Genomic DNA, 20991 nt, shown 5'->3' on the forward strand with positions numbered 1-20991 from the left:
CAGAGCCAACTTCACAAAAACCATCTCGTAATATCGACAGTTGTACCAAGAGACAGAACTTCTAAAGTATATTTAACGCCACACCAGTCTTATTCATACTCTTGCCCTATCCCATTCTATTACCCATTTTCACCCCAATTAAACCAACTCAGTCAATTCATACTATATACAGTCAGGCTCTCTACAGCAACCGCTGGATGGCCATGAAGTAGTTGCCCACGTGCGGCGAGTCGGTAAACTTCCAGCCGTACAAGGGCATGTAGACACAGCCCTTACTACTGGCAACCTTAAACTGAGCAACTCCCTGTTTTGTGTCAGCCATCCAGTTGCGGATTTCACTTTCGTTAATGTACTTGTCGTACGTATGGGTGCCCACCGGGACAACGTTCAACACGTGTTCGCCCATAAAGATGGTAGTGAACCACGAGACAAAATCGCGGTTGATGGTGGAGATAAAGACCCAGCCGCCCGGGTTGACCCTGCTCAACGCCTGGGTAAGCACCTCAGACGGGTAGTTCACGTGCTCGAGCATTTCAAACATGGTCACCACATCGTACTTCTCCTCCACGGGAATGTCTTCCACCGGCTTCAACTCGTAGCTCACCTTTTCACTCAACATCGGGTCTAACTCCTTATGACTCTTTGCCACTGCGAGCACTTCGGTCGATAAGTCAATGCCCTTTACGTGCGAGATCCACGGCATCCGGCCCATGGATTCTGTCAAAATACCCCCACCGCAGCCAATATCGAGCGCGCTCAACCGCATGGTCTTTACCATGGCGGTACGCTTCGTTTCTTGCTCCTGCAAAATGGCGTTCCGAACGTTTTCCGGCAACAAGTCCAAGTTATAGCACGGAATGTAGACCTCCTCTTCCGGAGATGTGGCGTCAAAATTCAACGGGAGATGCGCCTTGATGGTTTCGTTGATAAAGTCCATCCTCAAGAGATTCATCTTGTGGAGAATGCGCTGCGGACCATTGACGTCCCACCAGGTGTTGGCCAACGCGTTGAAGTGCGACATTTCCGACTCGGACGTTGTAGTTAATTTTTCATTATGGAGGGATCTGAGAACGGTCGAAAAGTAGCGGCTGCCGATACACCGGTTCACAACCGAACAGCGGGCATTCATTGGGATAGGGTAAAATATATGGATAGGATGGGGGTGAATGAGAAGTTGCAATTTGAAGGATTTCCTGCATACGTGCGAGCGGCTCGGAGAGCCTAGATGCCATCGGGAATAACCTTTCATGGTTGTAGCGTATCGATTTTTGATTGTACTCTTTTTATATATTTAAATATCCGGGAAATTTTAATTTGGTTGAAGCATTTACGGAAAGTAGCAGTCACGAGGAGAAGCGTAGCTAGACGGGTTCGTGAGATTTGACGGTTTCATTCAGATCACCGTGACGAGCGTAGAAACCTGACACAAGACTTTCAGTAAAGAAGCTGGTTCTATGGAACAACCCACAAAACCTAACCGAAAAGGTGGTCGGATTAGTTGTTACTTGGCAACAGGCAAAATCGTATTTTAAAATACGTGACTGCATCAGGCGGTATTTTTCTGGGTAATCTAAGGATACTTAATTCAGGTGACATCCCATTAAGTCAACAGTGTCGTATTAATGCAGCTGGTTCTTCATCGCGCACGAGAGATACAGTCTAATGTAAATAACGTACCCAAGTCACGGTCTCCTTGCCGGAGTGTCTAAATCATACCGCTCAATCAAACAAAAAGTGCGATATACCGCGGTTGAGCCTCCAGAACCAGCCTGTCTTTACCGGCTTCTGATTGATTTCTGCCAACCCCGCCTCTTCTTCCATATTAACCTTATGCTTTCCTGATATAATATCCATATCAAGCGGGTTTCTTATCAATGTCTTTTTCAAAAACTTCCAGAAAAAGTAGAACATCACAAAAAAACACCTGGCAGAAATAACACGTGAACAAGTCGGCCACCGTGAACTTCCCCGGGAATAACACCCAGAATCCATTAAAGATCAAGGAAAAAACCACCATAAGACAGCCGAAGTACGAGGCATACGGCTGGCAGTTGAACGGTGCCTTATAGTAGGCATCTGCCTCTGTAAATCCCTGCTCTTTGAACGCACGATGAAACTGAAAGTACGTCAAATAAACGACAAAGTATATACACAACAACCTGGTAGTGGCTAGGTTCACAAACCAGTTGAAAACTACAGCCGTAGTGTCGGAAACGGAAAGATAAGACAAACACCTGATCAAAATCGAGAAGCCCACACAGTAGATAGACGACCCGTTTGGTAAACAGGTGGCCATAAACTTAGGGGAAAAACTCGCTAACGATGCCGAGTAGAGCACCCTGGTGGTGGTGTACGTAAAGGCATTACCATAGGACCAGGCAGCCATCATGATACAGACATTGATATGCGAGTCTAGCTCATGGACACCGACATCTTTAACACCAATCACCCACGGGGAGGAGCCGGCACCGGCAATGCCTTCAGCCCGAGCCTTCAAGAGACCAGCATTGTTTGAGGCGCACAAACAGTTCATGAAGAAAATACCGCCAAGATAGAAGAGACAAAGACGGATATATGAACGCTTTCCGGCGATGGGAATGTTAGTTCATGGCTGGATGATTTCACCAGAGATAAGGGCGAGACAGTCAGGGCCACCGACCGCAAAGGCGACATGGATCGTGACCTTCCACACGCCAAGAAACTTTCCGGTGCTGCCCTCCACCAAATATGCTTTCACTAGACCACCTTCGCTCTAGTACTGGAAGCCATATGCATTTTTTTGTGGGTTACCGCCACACATGGAGATTAGACTAAAAAAACATCAATCCCACAATGAGAAGCACCTTCAACATGGAGGAGTAGAACTCTGCCTCTCCGTAGTTGTTGGCGAAAATGGTCACCAAGGAGAGGGTAGTCCAAACGGCGGGATTTATGTCAGTCCAGAACAGGATAGTGCCGGCCACAGCAACGGCTTCTACACAGATAAACATCATGGCGGTGTAGCAGTGGATCCACGAGGCGGTAAGCCTCAATTCGGGGTCGCAGAACCGGGAAGCAAAGTATAAAATTGAGCCTTTAATGGGGAGCCAGGAGCACATTTCGGCCACACACCAAGCGCTAACCAGATGACAAACCCGATAAAGAGGGAGAGGGAGCCAGATGTGATGAGTAGCGAACCCATCCCCACAAACAAACCCGTCCCGATGAATGAGCCAATGATCATCAAGTTGACATGGCGGGAGTTTAGCCCCCGTTCGGTCTGTCCGTATTTATCTGCATCTTTCTCGGAGTGGAAATCAGTGAGCTCGTTGTAGCTTGCATCCAAACTAGTACTCTCCACTTGGATGTGTTCTTTTCCAGATGTCATGTTTCGGAAAGCTGAGGATCCCTTCAAAAGGCGATACAACAGAAGGGGGGATGGCCCGTCATATATATACTTGTAAACCAGTACGAGATTAGACAATGATCTCTGATAGCCAACAGGGATGCATTATCACTTATACTCGGAGTTTTTCAACAACCTACGAGATACTCAGGTTCATGAATGTGGGGTTCTGTATACCCTTTGGACGCTAGTACACATGTGACAATTAGAGTAATGTCTTTCTGGTGATAGGCACTGAGAACTGAGCTAGAATCAATTACATCTTCTGATAGGTTTGTATCGTCAGGGACTTATCTGAAGGGAGAAAAGTTCACGGGTATCTCTCACATTGCTATTGATACACGTTATAGTCGGTTTAGCGCCAGAATCTCTTGGCGTTTGCTTGTTTTAGATACTCGTTCCCGCGGAATATCAAGTTAGTTCCACCTTGCCCGAAGGATAATTCAATAGCGCTCTACGGGGAACTTTGCCGTATGTCCCTATGGTACCGGATTGCGTCTGCATGTCTATCAACATCCTTATCGCATCCATTGGGATCGGCACGGCATTCTACGATAATCTAAAATATCGCCCAAAACGGATATCGTGGAGGTACTTAATTCGGTTAGGGTCCAGATGACAAGGTCTACGTCTATCCGGCACTGGATTGTTCCTGCCACCGCAAAAAATTCCATGCAAACATTGGCGAATCGCAGCAGATCCAGGATATAACAACACTTAAGGCGTAGTACTATGCACAATACAGGTAATCTTTAAACATATATTCTATTCTGGGTATTTCCTCTGACTCACCCAAACAAAGCATCAGAAACCTTGTTGAGAACTCTCCAAACCGTACCTTGAGGCCTTGGATGTTGCTCCAAAGCCAATCTTTCCGCCTCCTCTTCCATATCGATCTTGTCCTTGCCCGACATAAAGTCCACGTCAAGGGGCGATCTGATTCTGGTCTTTCGGAAAATCTTCCAGAAGAAGTAGAGACAGACGAAAAACACCTGGCAAAAGTAGCAAGTAAACAAATTAGCCACAGAAAACTGACCGGGGAAGAAGATCTAGAAGCCATTGAAAATTAATGTAACACAGACCAAGAAGCACCCCACGTAGGAAATGTACGGCTGACAGTTAAACGGAGCGGTGTAGTAGAGATCCCCCACTACAAAACCCTGCGCCTTGAGGCCACGACGGAATTGGAAGTAGCAAAGAAACATAACCAAATAGGTGCACAACAAACCAGTGGTGGCCAAGTTGATAAACCAGTTAAAAACAGTGGCAGTGGTGTTTGAAATCGAGAGGTAGCCCAAACAGCCGACCAAGATCGAGGCAGTCACACAGAAGACTGGTGCACCGTTGGGCAAACACGTGGCAAGGAACTTTGGAGCAAAACCAGCGAGAGCGGCCGAATACAACCCTCTAGTAGCAGTGTAGGCGAACGCATTACCACAAGACCAGGCGGACATCATAATACCAGCGTTTACGAGGGAGTCCAACCCGTGGACCCCAACGCTTCTGATACCAATAACCCATGGGGAGGAGCCCGCTCCTGCCTTGCCTTCCGCCTGGGCCTGCAACAACTCCGCATTGTTCGAGGCACATAAACTGTTCATGAAGAAGATTCCGCCAAGGTAGAAGAGGAGAAGACGGATATATGAACGCCTGCCTGCCATTGGGATGTTGGTTCTTGGCTGGATGATTTCACCGGAAATGAAGCACAAGGTGTCAGGCCCACCAACGGCGAAAGCCGCATAGACCATGACTTTCCACACCCCGAGAAACTTTCCAGTGGTGCCATCTACCAAGTATTGCTTCGTGAGCCCACCTTCCGACCAATGACGGAACCCGTATTTATCGCCTTTAGGGTTTCCCCCACACATGGTGACCAAAGTGAAGAGCATTAAGCCCACAATGAGGACTACTTTCAACATCGAGATGAAGAACTCGGACTCGCCGAAATATTTGACGGCACAGACGTTGACCAAAAACATTGCGACCAAGGACAAGGTGATCCAGACGGCGGGATTGATATCGGTCCAATACAGGATAGTGCCGGCCACAGCTACCGCCTCCACGCAGACAAACATCATAGCGGTGTAGCAGTAGATCCACGAGGCGGTAAACCCCAAGGCTGGGTCGCAGAATCTGGAAGCGTAGTGGAAAAGGGAGCCCTTAATCGGAAGCCATGAGCACATTTCGGCCACACACTGCATCAATGGCCATACCACAAGCGCTGACCAGATGATAAACCCGATAAGCAAGGACAAGGATCCGGATGAGACAAGTGGCCCGCTCAACCCGATGAACAACCCCGTTCCGATGGATGAGCCAATGATCATCAAGTTGACGTGGCGGGCGTTTAGTCCTCTTTTTATTTCCCTATACTTTTCGAGGTTTTCAAGTGCGTGAAAGTCGTTGAGCTTGTGCAATTGCAGCTTGTCGTCTATGCTCTCAGTAGCGTCTACCTCGTAACCGTGCTTCTCAATCTCGGCGGACATGATTGGTTAGTATTTTTGGGTTAAGGGGATTGGAATACTGCCAGTATATCGGTTGTGATGACTCTGATGATAACAGAACGGTGAAAGATTTTGGGATGGAATCAAGGCCAATAAATACTCTTAAAGTTGGGGTCAGTACATATTCTCGATATCAATGCGGTATGCAACATCCGCCGCATCCTGCAGCTCCTGCATGTTGAAGCCTGTTTGGGACCTGCCGCGGATAGCCATGCCGGTGGGGGTAAAATTGCTGAGACGGATGTTGAGGATTTGCTTCTTTCGGAGACCCGCGGGAGTTACTTTTTATTTGTTAAAGCACACACGATTATGGAAATATCCTTGCCCGATGAAATTGCTCTACGTACATATGGTCATTCGTCAAATTACCTAAGTAGGGAATGAGAAGTTGCCGCCACGTCTAGGAATAATAGCCCATCCAAACCAAGTACTGGCTGACCCAGAGAGTGAAGAGGATAGCGTTGTGTACACGACTAGATGCCAGAGCCAGACGGTCAGGATCAGAGGGAAGAGCGATATATATGACGGATTAGTACCGTGACTTAGCCTGCATATATATTTCCGCTTAAAGATATCGGTTTCCTTCGTTGTGGTTCCGGAGGAATCTGGATCTGGCGCATAACTAGCCTTTAAGAGCTATTCCAGGATTTCTTGTAAATGCTTATCAAGATACCCTGGCCTAGATCTCCTATCTAGAGGCTCTGATGATCCCCACCAATGTGTATTTAGCCGCCATCCTATTAATCGTAATTTTTGACAACATCGATATTAGCTATGTCAAAAGCTTGGCGGCTACCGCCCCGGAATTTTGATGGTGACAGCCAAACCCCCTTGTAGCGCGGCTAGCTAGAGGTTAGCTCTGTGGCCGGTGGACCGAAAGCCCGATCACCAAACGCAAGGGAACGCACAGCTGCAGAACGGCGGCCATAGAAGGCAGAATTTTAGGTGGAGAAGCCGGCAAATTTCCGCTATCACGAGCTAGGAAAATTGCACAGATAACAAGCCTTACCTGTACCCCACACGGCCGGAGAAATGCGATACCTGGCCCCAAATCCAAGCTTGATGTATTTTATCTGAAGGTCATTCTCACTTTTCTTTTTGGGTGTAACTCAAGAATTGGGCGCTTAGCCTGTGATTATCCGCATTCGACGATATCTCCCGTGACCACTTATCAACAAGCATCGAGCCTGAAACCATCGTCAGATGTGAGTCTCGGAGGAGAAGCTAAGGCACCGAGGTATCTGATAAGGTGAGAGAAACTGTATCGAAGTCTGTAGAACAAATAAAGGCGGACAAACAATCTTCAGTGACCAAGTCAGCTGGCGGCATATTATTAATTGAGAACTATAGAAGCAACCAGATAAGAAATATGTTTAATTTAAGGGCTAAATCTGATTCTCCCTAAGCCTGGCTCTCTTTTAGAGACTTTCCCGATACTTATGAATAATTCCGTCAGGAACAGATCCTCTTCGCAATCGTCTCATCAATGCCAAAATAACTCCGATAATTACGGTATCACAAACCTTAGGGCAAATGTTTGCAATCCACCAACATTACCTTTCTAAGAGGAATAAACCAACCAGATTATCCAATCATATTCCAACAAAAAGTAAATGCGCCAGCCCGGAATCGAACCGGGGGCCCAACGATGGCAACGTTGGATTTTACCACTAAACCACTGGCGCTTTTTTGTCAGAGTTAGAGAGTTGTTTCAGGAACCTTATGAGGTTCCAGTTGAGGCTACTAGGATTATTTGATAATGAGTATCTGAAACTAATCCTGTCGCATAAAGCAAATGAGGCACCGAAGAAAGCTATATAAGGAAGTAGTTTTCCAGATCTAAGAATGATCTTGGTTTTAATATTATCTTTATTTTTGTGGAAGATCACGATAAGTAACTTGTGAATCAATGACTGATTACAACCCCCCGACTGGAATACCAACAGGCGCTGGAACCCTGACAGTTTCCAGGAAGTGCTTCACTAGCTCAGTTGGCAGAGCGTCAGTCTCATAACAGGGCCCTTCGGGGTCACGTGATGAACTATCTGAAGGTCGAGAGTTCGACCCTCCCGTGGAGCAGCGCTTCTTTTTTCGACCTCATACATATGCAAAGCCATCTTTTTGGGTCATACTAAAGCAGTTGTACTTGTTTCGTCCCCAAAGTCGATTTTTTTGCTGATGTTTTGAGAGGCTTAAAATTGTAGTGTCTACTCCATATCCTGTGTATAGTGACATATTATACTATCCTGCATGTAAATGGTCGGGGTTCGAACCTGCTAGGAGCTATTCTTGTTTTTTTGCCCCCCGTATCGTGCATGACCGAATAATATCTTAAAGTAAAACCCTTTTCCAAACCATTCGCTGAAAGGTTCCGATCCATTCTTAGTCTTACCGACCGTCTTATAATGCCAGAAGTCGGTGAAGTTGCCCACGCGGTGGCCCAGCTACGCAGAAACACCCTCAACCACAAGATCGTCTCATTAGGTCTCCAGGAAGACAGTCTACTCTTTCCCTTTTTAAAAGACCCCGAAAACACCGAAAAAATACTGGATCTCCACGACAAACTCCTAAATACTACTATTTTGAGTGTCGGCAGGCACGGCAAGTACTTCTGGATCCGTCTTTCCTCGAGCGATGGCAGTCCTGAGACCTCAGTCTTGGTTATGCACTTCGGGATGACGGGGTGGATCAAATTGAACAACATCCCATCCAGCATGGTCTTCATGGAAGGCGGAGGCGACAAGCTCGTATTGGAGCAGATCAAAAAGGAAGAGGACAAAATCAAATACGAAGCAAAGTTTGAGAAGGAGGGTTTGTTTGGAGACAAGGAACCCGAAGAGGTGTGGCCACCAAAGTTTTCTAAGCTAATCATGAAGTTACAGAACGAGAGTACAGGACACACAATTGACTTGTCTTTTGTGGATCCCAGACGGTTGGGGCGGATCAGACACTTGACGGGGCCAAAGGTCCAATCCAACAAGTCGCTAGTGTGCGAGTGCTCGCCTCTCAAGGAGTTGGGGCCGGACTACCTGAAGTCCTCGTACTTTGACTCGTCGCCACCGTTTGTCAGTGGGGACCCGGATCCAAATAACCACGGAAAACCGAGATTGTCGCTCCCGGACTTCCAGGCCCTCGTGCTTTCCAAAAAGAAACCCATAAAGTCGTTGTTGCTTGAACAAACAATCTTTTCCGGAGTTGGAAACTGGATGGCGGACGAGATCTGTTTCCAGGCCCGCATCCATCCCAATGAAATCCTCACAAGTGTCATCAGCAGCGACGGGACCATACACCCGTTGATAGAAAAGCTCTATGAGACGGTGATATTTGTGTGCGAAACGGCGGTAAAATACGAAGCGGAGGTGTTGCAGTTCCCGAAAGACTGGTTGATGCCCTACCGCTGGGGCAAGAGACGTAAGAACGTCAAAGTCAAGACCTCTGACGGGTACGATGTGGACTTTATCACCATCGGAGGAAGGACCAGCTGCTTTGTTCCGGAGGTGCAGAAGACGTTCAAGAGTATGGATATGGCGCAGAAGCGGAAGGTCAAAGAAGAAGCCGTTTTAGAGGTTCTGGAAATTACCGTCGCCGGTTTCAAGGTGGAGGAGGTCACACTTAAGCGGTCTAAGAGGAAGAAGAACTGAGCTCTGAGAAAGGGTGAGCATTAGCGGTAGGGCCGGGAAGATATCTAGGTTACTAAGCCGTTTCGGAAATATTTAAAGAGTTTACACTTCAGAGTCTAGGGGTTACCTAAGTTTACTAGAATACTGTAACTTAATAATAGACATCTTTAAATTTTTACATCTGCAGACCTGCCGATGCAGATACAATGGGAGGGATGGACTTGGCTTCCCGAACACTCCTCTTGGGCTTTTGCGGTCTGTGCATGTATACCACGTACCTGTTGTTGCAAAAGCATGAAGATCAGAGGTCACTAAGCACCATTTGTCAGCGGACTATTGGAGCATAGCTGTGTTTTATTCAGCAAAATTTCTAACCTTTTCGAACCTTGGTTGTACCAACCTGATTATTGTGGAGCCATGTGCGCCCACAGCGTAGAGAGTTGACGTAAGCCGTAGTGCGGCGTTCGACCCAATTATATAAGATTACAAATTTTTCCACGCCACACTTATGCAAGATATAAGTGTGGAGGCCTGTCTTACCAGCCACTCTTTACCACTTAGGGACGTTACCGCCACGAAGATCACCACATATGCGGCCTTTGACCCCGAGATTAGGCCGATTATGCATGGCATGGTTGAATCAGCATTATTAATCTTGTGCTAAAAAAATTGTACACGTAATCGTGGTATTACGCACTAACTAACGTTTGTCATCGAAGTATGCCACCTCTCAACCACAGTTTCACACCTCTTAGTGGTGCCACATCGAGCTCATCCTGAAACTATAAATAAACCACCACCCGCTCCAATCGAACATATATTGTGCTCTATCATCATCAACAATCCTCTTATACAACTATACACAATGTCTCCATCATACAAGCCAATCGTCGCCATCTTCGGTTCTAACGGGACCTTGGGTAAGCCAATCCTCGACTCGCTCACCTCTTCCGAGTTCAGCTCCAGATTCCAGTTGCCAATCAGAGTCATTACCCGCTCTAAGGAAGGCAAGCAGGACTCGGCTGCGATCAAGTACTACGAAGCCTCTGTGGATGACACTTCTTCCTTCAAGGATGTGTTAGATGGCACCAGTGTGTTTGTCTCCTTGGTTGGCCATGCTGTTGACGGAAAGGCAATTTTGTCTATTATCAAGGCCGCTCCTTCTTTGAAGGTCTACATTCCATCTCAATTCGGGTCTGACCTTGACAATACCGGCTATCTCCCTATCCCTGCCTTTACAGGGAAGACCGCCCACTCTGTGGCTGCGCGTGAACAAAACCCAGGTTTGAAGGTGGTTGATATTTACAATTCATTCTTCATCGCGCCTGGCGCCTGGTTGTATGAAATCGTTGGCCACGTCGGTATCGATCCAGAGTCCAAGACCGCCACTATCAGAGGTGACCCGGCTTTTAAGTTCAATGTTTCCTCGTTCCCGGATATTGCCAACACCGTTGCCGTGGTGGCCTCCACTCCTCCGGCCACGTTGAAGGACACCATCAAGGTCTACTCTGACAGCGTCACCCAGGAAGATGTTATCAGCAAGTGGGAGCAGTCGCACGATGTTAAGTTGGAGAGAAAGTACGTGTCGGCGGAGGACACCTTGGCCGAAGCTAAGGCTAAGTTGGCCGATGGTTTCAACTTTAAGGACTTTTTCTTCTACTTGCAAACTTTCCTTTCCCAGGGCGAAGGTAAGGGTCTTGCTTACCACGCTGATAATGACAGAGAGTTGCTCAACCCGGATGAGTCTTTGTGGAAGTGGACTAAGTTTTAGACAATGAGAAAACTTGAAGTCTTGAACTTTTTTACTTGTAATCTTGATTGAGTATTTTATATGGTTTTAATTTCTAATTTAATAGTCATCTGTATTATCGCGCGATAATCCATTTTAAAATGCATCCTAAAATGAGTTGAATTTAACTAAATTGAATTATATATATATATACTACGAAGGGGGAGCGTATATCAAGATTTTTTTATAAGATCCTAACAATATTGAATCTCTTTGTGAAAATCTTGTGAATATCTTGCCCATATTTTCATATATAAAGCTACATGCGTACGAATCAGAGACTGGAATAAAAATATGTGAGTGGTAAAATACACCTTTACTATATACACATATGTATAGTTAATAAAAACTTTCATATGGTCTCAAATTCTTTGGATGTAGTGATCAGGTTAGAGCCCAGTCTTGCCACTTCGCGCCCCACGTATAACATATGTTACATACTGCACGCACTACCGTTTTCAGTCCCATATAAATTTGGAGTTTTCGACTCCTGCGGTGTAAGAGCGGCCGGCGCTAGCCCCCTGACTGCTCTGGCGCATGGGCGCCGCATGGCGATTCTCAACGCTCACTCCGACTTAAAAGCGCTATCGCAAAAATATCCTTATCTGGTCTGCTCTCCATCACATGCCATGCCACAAAGAACAGTCCCTACGGATGCTACCTCTTCAGAGATAGCCATCAGCAACTTGAATATCGCCTTTGATGTATGTATTACAGCTCTTGAGGTTTGTTTTTCCAGGCACTAACATTTAGAACGTTTTGGTATCGATGGGGTTCATTATGAATGCGCTCAGCTTGGGTAACGCCGCACACCAGCAGATATTTGGTGTCAAGACGGAAGAACCGGTGATCCAGAGTAACCAGTCGCTCAATGTAATCCATGCGAACAACAATTACCATCTTTCGGCGAACGCGTTCGCACCGAGCGGCACGGCGCGCGGGTTTGACGATCTCGGCAAGTCAAGTGTGCACACGGTGCTCTCGCGTGACTTGAAGGCGTTGGACGACTGTCTTCTCGCACAGTGGCGCCAGTTGGACGAGCTCGATATGGTGGTGAAATACGCGACGCAAGAACAGGGGCCGTTACAGCAGAAGAAGGCGGGACTCGCGCGGGAGTTGGCAGAGAGGGAGAAAGTCTTGACCGAGTTGAAGAGGCAGGAGACGGAGAAGCTACAAAAGGAGAAAGAGCAGCGGGAGCGCGAGGAGGCAGAGAAGCGACAGATGGAAGAGCGCGAGAAGACCCGCGTGCGTGAGGAACAGGAAAAAGAAAAGGCCCGTAAGGAACAGGCTAAAAAAGAAAAGGCAGAGGAGGACAAGCGGGAAAAGGCCCGGAAGCTGGCAGAGGCCAAGAAGGCGAAGGAACAGGCCAAGACGCCGGCCATGCACAGCCCCGAGGCCCATTCGACGTCTCCATCGCAGGCTAAGTTTACCAACCCTACGGATATCTTGAACAACTTGTACACCCACTCGGATGCTCCGGTTCCGGCTCCGATTCTCGCCAGCACCAAAAAGCCGGATACAGCCCCTATGCCCAACACCGACATGATGAACACAGACGATTACTTCGACTATGACAATGAAATGTCGCAGTTTGATGATTTCGTCAACAGCGCTGGCTTGGACCAGGACCAGGATATAGACCTCAACATACCCGAAATGCCCGCTTCGTTGCAGGTTCTGGCTTCGGCGCCCATGCCGCCGATAGACAGGCAGGAGGAGGAGATGAACTATCAAGACATGATGATGTTAGGGCAGGATGGGATGCTCGACAGCAGTGCCGGCAACGGAGACTATGACATGGGTGATATGCTTGTGGGGGACGACATGAACAGCAACTTGAACGATATTTTTGACGAGTTGGGGCTAAATTTAGGCTAGGGTACTATTTGTTTACGAGAGGTGTTTGCGTAACAGATGAAGGTTTGAGATCAAATGTAGGTAGGGAAAGGGTATTTTATTGAATGTAGGTAGAGGAAGGATATGTTATTGACTATAGACTGAAATACGGAGTTCTGTCATGTGTATTCTAGTGAATGAAACTCCTTGCTACGCCTAAAATTTTACCGTTTCGGGATGAGCTGGCACTAGTCTATCCATCGCGGTATTAAATTATTGATGGGGCAATCTGTTAAGGTACACAGTTATACAAATCGTTAGAGCAAGTGCCGCTATCGCGAGAAGCAGCTTGGATACTAGGCCTTAGTATTGAACCTGCCATCATCGAAATAATATCGATCAAACATTGATGTGAAAATTTCATACCTTATTGCAACAACCACGCCTCAACTATCTGAAAAGCAGATCCATTATTCCAAATTAGAGTTATTTTCCTTCAATAGGGACTACACAAAAAGCCACCACACAGAACTTGAAAGTAGACCCAAAAATACCCATTATACCACCAGAAGCTCATACTTAAACCATATATGTTTCAACGCATGCCGATAATTCCTCTCGCTTACACATACTCTTCGTCTTCCGCGGGACATCCACCGTACATCACCTTTGATTCCATGCGCTTTACTTGGACGAGCTCCCAGACCGCTCTGAGCGTTATGAACAAGCCCGCACCAAACAACAACCACACAAACGCAGGCAGCGACAAGATTTTTTTGCCCCTTTCTATCGTCACGGTCTCTAGCCCTGGAAGGTCCGAGTGATATGTATCCAAACCTTCCAGAGTCCCAATAGTGTCAATGCCATTTGGTTCCAGGAGGATCACCTTTTGCGGGGTAGTCTCCGAGGTCCCCCCATCTTCTGTTACTTTGCACATTGCGTACGCCCAGCTTATCAAGGTGTAGCCGAGTCCCAAGTTGCAACCGGCTTTAGAGGCGTGGGACGTGTGGAGCAAGTAGCTGAGCACAAACCCGGGGAACTGGAAAATCACCACCATCATAATGTTCCAGAAAAAGCTCACCAAGTCCCCCACTGGAAGCCCGTCAATAAACAAGTCTTCACCGTCCAATTCAGGGGAGTAGAACGGAAGCGGGTCCGCTTCTACGTCTGCGTAGGCTGGCAACTGGTTGTCCGAGTCATCTTCCACCGTCGGCTTGGCAGAGAGGTTGCTGAAAACGCCGTCGTGGGGGGCGGGGGTGGCCTTAGGGAATATGCGCCCAAGCGGACTATACCGGAAGCGCGAGAGGAACGGAAAGCGGGAAATGGAGGGCGAAATAGTGCCGTGAGCGTTTTCATCGGAAGACCCTTCTTGCGGTTCAGTTGTGAATAGTACGTTGGGTAACTAGAATGGTTAGTACTGCGTTAGAGGATTTTTAGTGGATACTTACTTCTTGATACTGTGCCATTAGCAAAGATGAAATATTCTTGGTTAAAATGAAGGGTCAAAGGCTAGAAATGAGAGTCCAAGACGGAGTAGCAACGAAAAACGATGAACAGTATTGAAGTGTACCAAGTGAGAGCTTGAAATGGTAAGAGAGGGGCGAAGTGATCGGGCACGATTGCGCATGTTTATATCGCATGTGGCGTAACGCCTGAACAAAAGGTTGAGAGCCGCACGTTTTAACCGAGTTGTTGGTTACACCATTGTTCATGGGCACCAATATATCTAGCAACTCGTTTATATAGATCGCAACCAGGTGCAAAAGGTGTCCGGAAAATATTAGGCTAATTTAAAAAGGTGGAAATGCCACAGAATATGCTCCGACGGGACCATATCTGAACTGTAGCACGTCATTAAAAAGCTTAGATCCGCATAGCAGAGTTGCAAAAACGCCTGGACAAATGAGGTGTGTTGGTGTGCCCCTGGGGTTCGGCCTTAAAGTATACCCAGTAACCTTATAAGTGAAATCTAGAGTTGTTGGAACAATTACACGGTGTGAATGAAGCTGTGGGTAACAGTTTTGAAGTAGTTTCTGGAGGCAGTGAGAGCTTAGATGATTGCCATGTCTCTCTACGTTGGAGCGGAGATGGGTGAAGACGAATTCTGAGAGAGTAATATTTGATTGCATTTGGCTTGTCTGATATATGAAACGCATAGTCAACTTCTGAATCGAAAAATAGTATAATAGAGATAATTAATAATGACAATAAATTGTGTTTAGATACTATAGCTGCCGGGATAACCCCTATGATTGTACCACGACCCAACACACTGCCTATCTCTACACCAAATATTAACCACATGCACTTAAAATTATCATGATTGAGATATATAATCATGGCGCCTGACCTGATCCATCTCTTAAGTCTCTAAAACCTTCGCAATTTGATCGACACTATCAATGACAGCGGACCGTACTGTACCCGCACACTATCGTTTCTTTCCGGCACTGCCGGCACCTCCACCCGCTTCGCCTCGAACTTTGGATTCGGCACCGTGTACGTCTCAATCACTTCCGTGAACGACTCCACACTTGGTCCCAAGTCCAAGGCACCAGGCAAAACCGTAGATGGCACCGGAGTTCGGAACGTCCTGGGAACGTCCGAGAGATCGGGCAAAGCGGGCACGCCTCTTCTGCCCAGCCGGCCGCCCTGTCTGCGTTTACGCCTGGATTCTCTCTCGCGGTCTTTGTCCAAGCGCTCCAACTCGTTGTTAGTGATATCGATCAAAGAGGGCGAGAAACCACCCACCACCGCTCTCGCACGGTACACTTCCTCGTGGGTAATGCCTGGCAAAAGATGGTGGGCAATCTCGTCCTCTGCAACGTACGACCCGTCAAACTTGTAGCCCACAAGGAACAAGGCGCGCGTGAAGAGTTGGACCTGCTCGCGGATTGCATGGGCAATCGCCGTCTCGAACTCGCCGGGAAGACTCATTTCAGCGCACATAACCGAGGCAAACTCCTCGGGATCGTTGTCTGGGTTCAGAATGTCCCACTCGAACTGGTCGAGCAACTGGTTGTTGCTGATGGTGATGTCGAGCTTAATCGTGACACGCATATCGCTCGGTTGCGCTGGTACATGCACGGCGGGATGGTACTCTGCGAGCTGTTCGCGAATCGCCGTGAGGATCGTCTCACCGCACAATGGGTTGGCCATGCGATAGTCCTCCATCATCCCGCTCACAAACTGGTCGAGCGTCACAGTCTGCTCGTGGATGTTCCACAAAAACGTATCACGGAGCTTGAACTTGTCACGCTCGACGTCGAACTCGAGCCGGATCGGCACCAACTCCTCTGGCGCGTCCGCCTGGTGGAGCGTGCGTGCGCGCGACACGTGGTAATCCGGCAACCGCGACGGCTTTTTTCGGTGTGCCGGAAGCACGAGCTGCGTCTTGCCATTTGTGATGCCGTTTCCGTAGCCAGCGTAGCCGTCGCCCCAGATCCCGCCCACATTGCGCTGGATCGAGCGCAAGCGATGGTTTTTGATGGTGTCGTAGAATTTGAGGTCACGCGAAAGACGGCCCACACTGCGGTACGCCATCGACTGGCGCTCGCTATGGGAATTTGCAATGTTGGCGGCGTCACGAGAAGTGATTTGTTCGTACATGAGCGTGTCTGTCGGCACTTCCTTGCCTTCCAGGAGGAGGCGCTCCGACCATGGAACGGGCCTCTGTTTGGGTGCAACTGGGAGTTGCGGTGGAAGCTGCGACTCAAGCATTTGGTGTGACGGGTGCTGCATTTGGGCCATTTGGTTGACCTGGTTATGGGGGATGCCCTGGACGTTGTGCAGAGCCTGGGGCGGATATTGGTTCATTTGATTCCCATGGATATGGTGCTCTTGGAACGGCGTATAGCCCTGCTGAAAACTCATATTGCGGTTGATGGATGAATGGTTATGGGTTGTTGTCATGCCGAGATGTTCAAATAGAGAACCCGAGCGCGAACCAGAGGCTGGGCAACGCACGACCAAAGATAGATGCAGGATGCTATAGGTGGCTTGCTTGCATGGATTATCTGATGTTCTGAGGTAGAATCCAGGAATTAATCCGAATAAATTTGAGGGATTCATACAGATCCACCCCCAACCTCGATTTTTTTTTCTGAGTGGTTAACTGGAGAACGCTCTGACAAGATTATTAGTTCGCAAATGCAGGTGCCCATGAGGAATAACTTCAGCTGCCCTTTTCTTTCATGTTTTACCTCAAATATTATTAGGCCATGCTGCCCTGGAATAAATAGCCAGTATAAGGCTGTAGATTCCAACTATGCGCTTGACCTCTACTGGCTCAGCTGATAATTATCATACAATTTATTAACTGCCTAAGCTCGAGTTCACCGGTGCACGCTCTCGCTACGATCTGTAGTCTCCATTAATAGTCACATACTCATGGGAAAAGTCACAGGTCCAGAACTTGGCCGCGGCACCGCCACCCGTGCCCAATTGCACCACAATCTCCAAATCCTCCGCTTCTAAGATCTCCAGGGCCCTGGCTTCGTCCACATTCTCGGGCTCACCGTTAACCAACAACTTCAACTCGGCAGAGCCGTCGCTCGGCACAAATGAGACATTTGTCTTGGCCGGAACCACCTCCACACCGGCGTAGCCGGTCGCACAAAGGATTCTTCCCCAATTAGCGTCCTTCCCGTACAACGCGGTTTTGACTAGCGCAGAATTAGAGATGGACGACGCCACCTGCTTAGCGTCTGTGTAGCTCAACGCGTCCTCGACCCTGATTGTGACAAACTTAGTGGCACCCTCGCCATCTCTGACAACCAACTGTGCCAACTGCTGGGCAAACCCGGTGATTTCGTCTTGCAAGACCTTGAACTCAGGCGTGCCTTCGGTGATGGTGGCACCGCCGGCTGCACCGTTTGCAATCGCGGAAATGGTGTCGTTGGTGGACATATCCCCGTCAACCGAGATACAGTTGAAGGATCTGTCAGTGGCGTGTTTCAAGATGGAGTGAAGTGCCGGCTGGGAAACTGGGGCGTCGGTGACAAAGAAACCAAGGAGTGTCGCCATGTTAGGGCAGATCATCCCCGCACCTTTAGCGAGCCCCGCTAGGGTGTAGGTGATGCCATTAACCGCAAACTGCTTGGAAACCAACTTTGGAAACGTGTCAGTGGTGCAAATCGCCTTGGCACAGTTCAACCAGTGTTCGTGGGAGTCGCCCAAACCCGAGGCAATCAACTTTGGAATCCCGTCCGTGATCTTTTGGATCGGCAATCTCTGGCCAATCACACCAGTGGACATCACAAGCGTGGAAGGGCGGGAGTTACCCAAAGCCCTGTCCACCGTGTCCACCATTAAGTTGGCGTCTGTCATACCGCCTTCACCTGTAACAGCATTCGCACAGCCACTGTTTACCACAATTGCATTCACGTTCACACCGTCGGTCTGCTTGAGGACGCTCTGGGACACAAGTACCGGCGCGGCCTTAAACTTGTTGGTGGTGAACACACCAGCGGCGACGGAGCCGGGAATATCCGACGTTAAGATCGCCAAATCGAGGTTTCCGTTTTTCTTCACCCCGCAGTGGAGCCCACCAACCTTGAACCCCTTCGGGTACGTGCCGCTGAGGGGAACAAAACGCGACTTGTCCGCGGCTCGCGCAAGCGAAGTGGTGGTGAAGCGGCGGAGAGAGAAGGATATCATTGTTTGGTATGTGAGGGGGGTATGGAAAATGCAAAGGGGAAGAAAGAAGAAAAGAGAGCAGGGGAAAGGTTTTATGCCCCAGGGGCATAGGTCGAATTTTCTCCATGACTCAGGAGCAGGTGCATGCAGGATGCATGTTGGGAATATAAGATAAAAATGAGAATGTCCATACGGAGGTTGTCTGGTATTAATAGATAATTCAACAATAATGAAGCGGTATATGTTTCTGCACCGGTTGGGTGTTTAGGTTGCTCTTTTTGGGTCTGATAGGATGGATAAGCTCGTTCGAGTGTCTCGGTGTGTTGGAATACGAGTGGAGAATTAGCCGCGGTGTTTCAGACATCACGTGGTTGGATATTTCCGCAAATGGAAACGAGAAGCTGCTGGTGCGTTGTCGGGGACATAAGGTACATACCACTTGGGGTTAAGACTGACGTCTTGAGACGGTATGGGAGTATTTTATTGGTTCATTTACTTCAGATTATATTAGTGAGCAGGCATTAGCGTACATAGGTTTCAAGAGTAAGCGTATGTGCAGTCACCCGAATCTGCTATTAGTTTGCAATTGAGGGAATGCAGGTATACTTACTCTTGAAATCTGTGTATACGGCTCCTGTTAAGGTAATACGCTTGCATTGTAATATCCGTCTAATTGAAAAACATAGATGTGCCAACTTTTAACCAAAGAAAGTTAGTATAACGCCAAAGTCTCCAATATCTACTTTCAAATCGCAATCACAGTATTAGCTCTCGCGCGGACAAAACAGCTTTAGCCACGAATATAGAGCCTTCAAAAATTCCCAAAGTACACATTATTTCCCAATCTTGATATAACCCCTCTATTGCCTTCAATCTAGTTGTAAAGATTTAATATAGCCATATACTCGTAAAATCACCCCATGAACAGAATATTCCCTCCCAGCTAAGCCCCACCTCGCTGTGCGGCTCACACGTGACTATCTTGAAAAATTGTTCAGTTTCCCAGCAACCATAAACGACTCTCTACATCCAACCCAGCTCTTACCCTTTATTCTTTATAACCACCTGTATTATAATGTCAGCCCAACCAGACACCTCCATCCTCAACTCTGACGTCATCGCAAAGTACAAGCTTGCAGGTGAAATCACCGCGCGCGTGTTCGCCCAGGTCAAAGCCCTCGCGGTGCCAGGCGCCATGATCTACGACATCTGTGTCAAGGGTGACGAGCTCTTGGCGGAAGAATTGTCCCAGATCTACAACAACAAGAAGACGTCCAAGATTCCTAAGGGCATTGCTTTCCCTACCTCCGTGTCCCCAAACAACATTGCTGCGCACAACTCGCCGTACGCCGCTGCTGACCCGGCCAATGTCGCTTTGGTCGGGGGTGATGTCGCCAAGATCGCTTTGGGGATTCAGATCGACGGCTACGCATCCATCATGGCCGAAACCGTGGTTGTTGGTGTGGAAGTCGCTACCGGGCGTGCTGCTGATGTAGTCTTGGCCGCGTGGAATGCGTCCGAAGCGGCTTTGAGAAGCATCAAGGTGGGCAGAAGAAACTGGGACGTCACCAGAGTCGTCGACCAAGTCGCGGAGGCCTACGGGTGTAGTGGCTTGGAGGGCATGTTGACCCACAACCAAGACCAGAACGTGTTGACCGGCTTCAAGGAGGTGATTATCAACCCATCGGACGAACAAAAGGCCGAAGTTGACACCATGACCTTCGAGGAGGGCGAGGTGTACGGGTTGGATGTGCTTGTTTCTACCGGTACCGGTGCCGTGAACCCAGCCGAGGTCAGAACCACCATCTTCAAGTTGACGGGGAATACTTACTCCTTGAAGTTGAAGCAGTCCCACGGTGTGCTTGCTGAGTTTAAGAAGAAGGGTGCTTTGCTCTTTCCCTTCTCTATCAGAAATTTGGACGACCCAACCAAGGGCAAGACTGGGTTGCATGAGTGCTCCGAGCACAAGATTATGCAGGCGTATGACGTTATGAGAGAGAAGAAGGGCGAGCTTATTGCCCAGTTTTACACCACCATCGGGGTCACCAAGACCGGGTTGGTCAGGTTGACCAGCCCCGAGTTTGATGCGTCAAAGTTCCAGAGCGAGAAGAAGATCGAGGACCAGGTGCTTTTAGACTTGCTTGCCGAGCCATACTTGAAGGTGACCAAGAAGAAGAACAACAAGAAGAAGGCATAACAAATGAGCCAGCGAGACGGGGT

At 48.3% G+C, this 20991-nt stretch overlaps 10 protein-coding genes and 2 non-coding genes across 12 annotated transcripts; 5 read left to right on the top strand and 7 right to left on the bottom strand.

Moving 5' to 3' along the window:
• Positions 1-46: 46 nt before the first annotated feature.
• COQ3 (hexaprenyldihydroxybenzoate methyltransferase) lies at positions 47-1127 on the bottom strand. The gene has a single exon (XM_019128060.1). It carries the CDS (start codon positions 1019-1021, stop codon positions 182-184), a length of 840 nt encoding a protein of 279 aa, XP_018987205.1. The 5' UTR covers positions 1022-1127; the 3' UTR covers positions 47-181.
• Positions 1128-1701: 574 nt separating this feature from the next.
• Positions 1702-2781, bottom strand: BABINDRAFT_112597 (uncharacterized protein). Its single transcript, XM_019126854.1, has one exon. It carries the CDS (start codon positions 2531-2533, stop codon positions 1856-1858), a length of 678 nt encoding a protein of 225 aa, XP_018987206.1. The 5' UTR covers positions 2534-2781; the 3' UTR covers positions 1702-1855.
• Positions 2782-2833: 52 nt separating this feature from the next.
• On the bottom strand, positions 2834-3783 carry BABINDRAFT_160109 (uncharacterized protein). The gene has a single exon (XM_019128061.1). The coding sequence runs from the start codon at positions 3365-3367 to the stop codon at positions 3029-3031; it is 339 nt and encodes a 112-aa protein (XP_018987207.1). The 5' UTR covers positions 3368-3783; the 3' UTR covers positions 2834-3028.
• Positions 3784-4154: 371 nt separating this feature from the next.
• BABINDRAFT_160110 (uncharacterized protein) lies at positions 4155-5950 on the bottom strand. Its single transcript, XM_019128062.1, has one exon. The coding sequence runs from the start codon at positions 5869-5871 to the stop codon at positions 4435-4437; it is 1437 nt and encodes a 478-aa protein (XP_018987208.1). The 5' UTR covers positions 5872-5950; the 3' UTR covers positions 4155-4434.
• A 1553-nt stretch (positions 5951-7503) lies between these two features.
• On the bottom strand, positions 7504-7574 carry BABINDRAFT_t93. The gene has a single exon. It is a non-coding gene; the product is annotated as a tRNA-Gly (tRNA).
• Positions 7575-7865: 291 nt separating this feature from the next.
• On the top strand, positions 7866-7968 carry BABINDRAFT_t67. The gene has a single exon. It is a non-coding gene; the product is annotated as a tRNA-Met (tRNA).
• Positions 7969-8233: 265 nt separating this feature from the next.
• FPG1 (Fpg1p) lies at positions 8234-9670 on the top strand. The gene has a single exon (XM_019128063.1). The coding sequence runs from the start codon at positions 8295-8297 to the stop codon at positions 9528-9530; it is 1236 nt and encodes a 411-aa protein (XP_018987209.1). The 5' UTR covers positions 8234-8294; the 3' UTR covers positions 9531-9670.
• Positions 9671-10216: 546 nt separating this feature from the next.
• BABINDRAFT_160113 (uncharacterized protein) lies at positions 10217-11383 on the top strand. Its single transcript, XM_019128064.1, has one exon. It carries the CDS (start codon positions 10375-10377, stop codon positions 11278-11280), a length of 906 nt encoding a protein of 301 aa, XP_018987210.1. The 5' UTR covers positions 10217-10374; the 3' UTR covers positions 11281-11383.
• Positions 11384-11873: 490 nt separating this feature from the next.
• On the top strand, positions 11874-13312 carry BABINDRAFT_160114 (uncharacterized protein). Its single transcript, XM_019128065.1, has one exon. The coding sequence runs from the start codon at positions 12079-12081 to the stop codon at positions 13174-13176; it is 1098 nt and encodes a 365-aa protein (XP_018987211.1). The 5' UTR covers positions 11874-12078; the 3' UTR covers positions 13177-13312.
• A 160-nt stretch (positions 13313-13472) lies between these two features.
• Positions 13473-17021, bottom strand: SNF5 (Snf5p). The gene is made up of 2 exons (XM_019126927.1): positions 15565-17021; positions 13473-14536 (listed from the first exon to the last, which is right to left on the bottom strand). Exons 1-2 carry the CDS (start codon positions 17005-17007, stop codon positions 13757-13759), a joined length of 2223 nt encoding a protein of 740 aa, XP_018987212.1. The 5' UTR covers positions 17008-17021; the 3' UTR covers positions 13473-13756.
• A 280-nt stretch (positions 17022-17301) lies between these two features.
• ECM42 (glutamate N-acetyltransferase) lies at positions 17302-19009 on the bottom strand. Its single transcript, XM_019128066.1, has one exon. The coding sequence runs from the start codon at positions 18790-18792 to the stop codon at positions 17488-17490; it is 1305 nt and encodes a 434-aa protein (XP_018987213.1). The 5' UTR covers positions 18793-19009; the 3' UTR covers positions 17302-17487.
• An 800-nt stretch (positions 19010-19809) lies between these two features.
• BABINDRAFT_160118 (uncharacterized protein) lies at positions 19810-20984 on the top strand. Its single transcript, XM_019128067.1, has one exon. It carries the CDS (start codon positions 19847-19849, stop codon positions 20966-20968), a length of 1122 nt encoding a protein of 373 aa, XP_018987214.1. The 5' UTR covers positions 19810-19846; the 3' UTR covers positions 20969-20984.
• Positions 20985-20991: the final 7 nt, after the last annotated feature.

Source organism: Babjeviella inositovora (genome assembly GCF_001661335.1).
Source record: "Babjeviella inositovora NRRL Y-12698 unplaced genomic scaffold BABINscaffold_2, whole genome shotgun sequence".
In the NCBI taxonomy this organism is placed as follows: Eukaryota; Fungi; Ascomycota; class Pichiomycetes; order Serinales; genus Babjeviella; species Babjeviella inositovora.

Excerpts from the sequence above, each read along its gene's own strand:
- COQ3 (XM_019128060.1), bottom strand. The coding sequence starts at position 1,021 with ATGTCGCACTTCAACGCGTTGGCCAACACCTGGTGGGACGTCAATGGT.
- BABINDRAFT_112597 (XM_019126854.1), bottom strand. The coding sequence starts at position 2,533 with ATGAACTGTTTGTGCGCCTCAAACAATGCTGGTCTCTTGAAGGCTCGG.
- BABINDRAFT_160109 (XM_019128061.1), bottom strand. The coding sequence starts at position 3,367 with ATGACATCTGGAAAAGAACACATCCAAGTGGAGAGTACTAGTTTGGAT.
- BABINDRAFT_160110 (XM_019128062.1), bottom strand. The coding sequence starts at position 5,871 with ATGTCCGCCGAGATTGAGAAGCACGGTTACGAGGTAGACGCTACTGAG.
- FPG1 (XM_019128063.1), top strand. The coding sequence starts at position 8,295 with ATGCCAGAAGTCGGTGAAGTTGCCCACGCGGTGGCCCAGCTACGCAGA.
- BABINDRAFT_160113 (XM_019128064.1), top strand. The coding sequence starts at position 10,375 with ATGTCTCCATCATACAAGCCAATCGTCGCCATCTTCGGTTCTAACGGG.
- BABINDRAFT_160114 (XM_019128065.1), top strand. The coding sequence starts at position 12,079 with ATGAATGCGCTCAGCTTGGGTAACGCCGCACACCAGCAGATATTTGGT.
- SNF5 (XM_019126927.1), bottom strand. The coding sequence starts at position 17,007 with ATGAGTTTTCAGCAGGGCTATACGCCGTTCCAAGAGCACCATATCCAT. Across the intron at positions 14,537-15,564 it reads TGCCGGAAAGAAACGATAGT|TTACCCAACGTACTATTCAC; the intron begins GTGCGGGTACAG and ends TAACCATTCTAG.
- ECM42 (XM_019128066.1), bottom strand. The coding sequence starts at position 18,792 with ATGATATCCTTCTCTCTCCGCCGCTTCACCACCACTTCGCTTGCGCGA.
- BABINDRAFT_160118 (XM_019128067.1), top strand. The coding sequence starts at position 19,847 with ATGTCAGCCCAACCAGACACCTCCATCCTCAACTCTGACGTCATCGCA.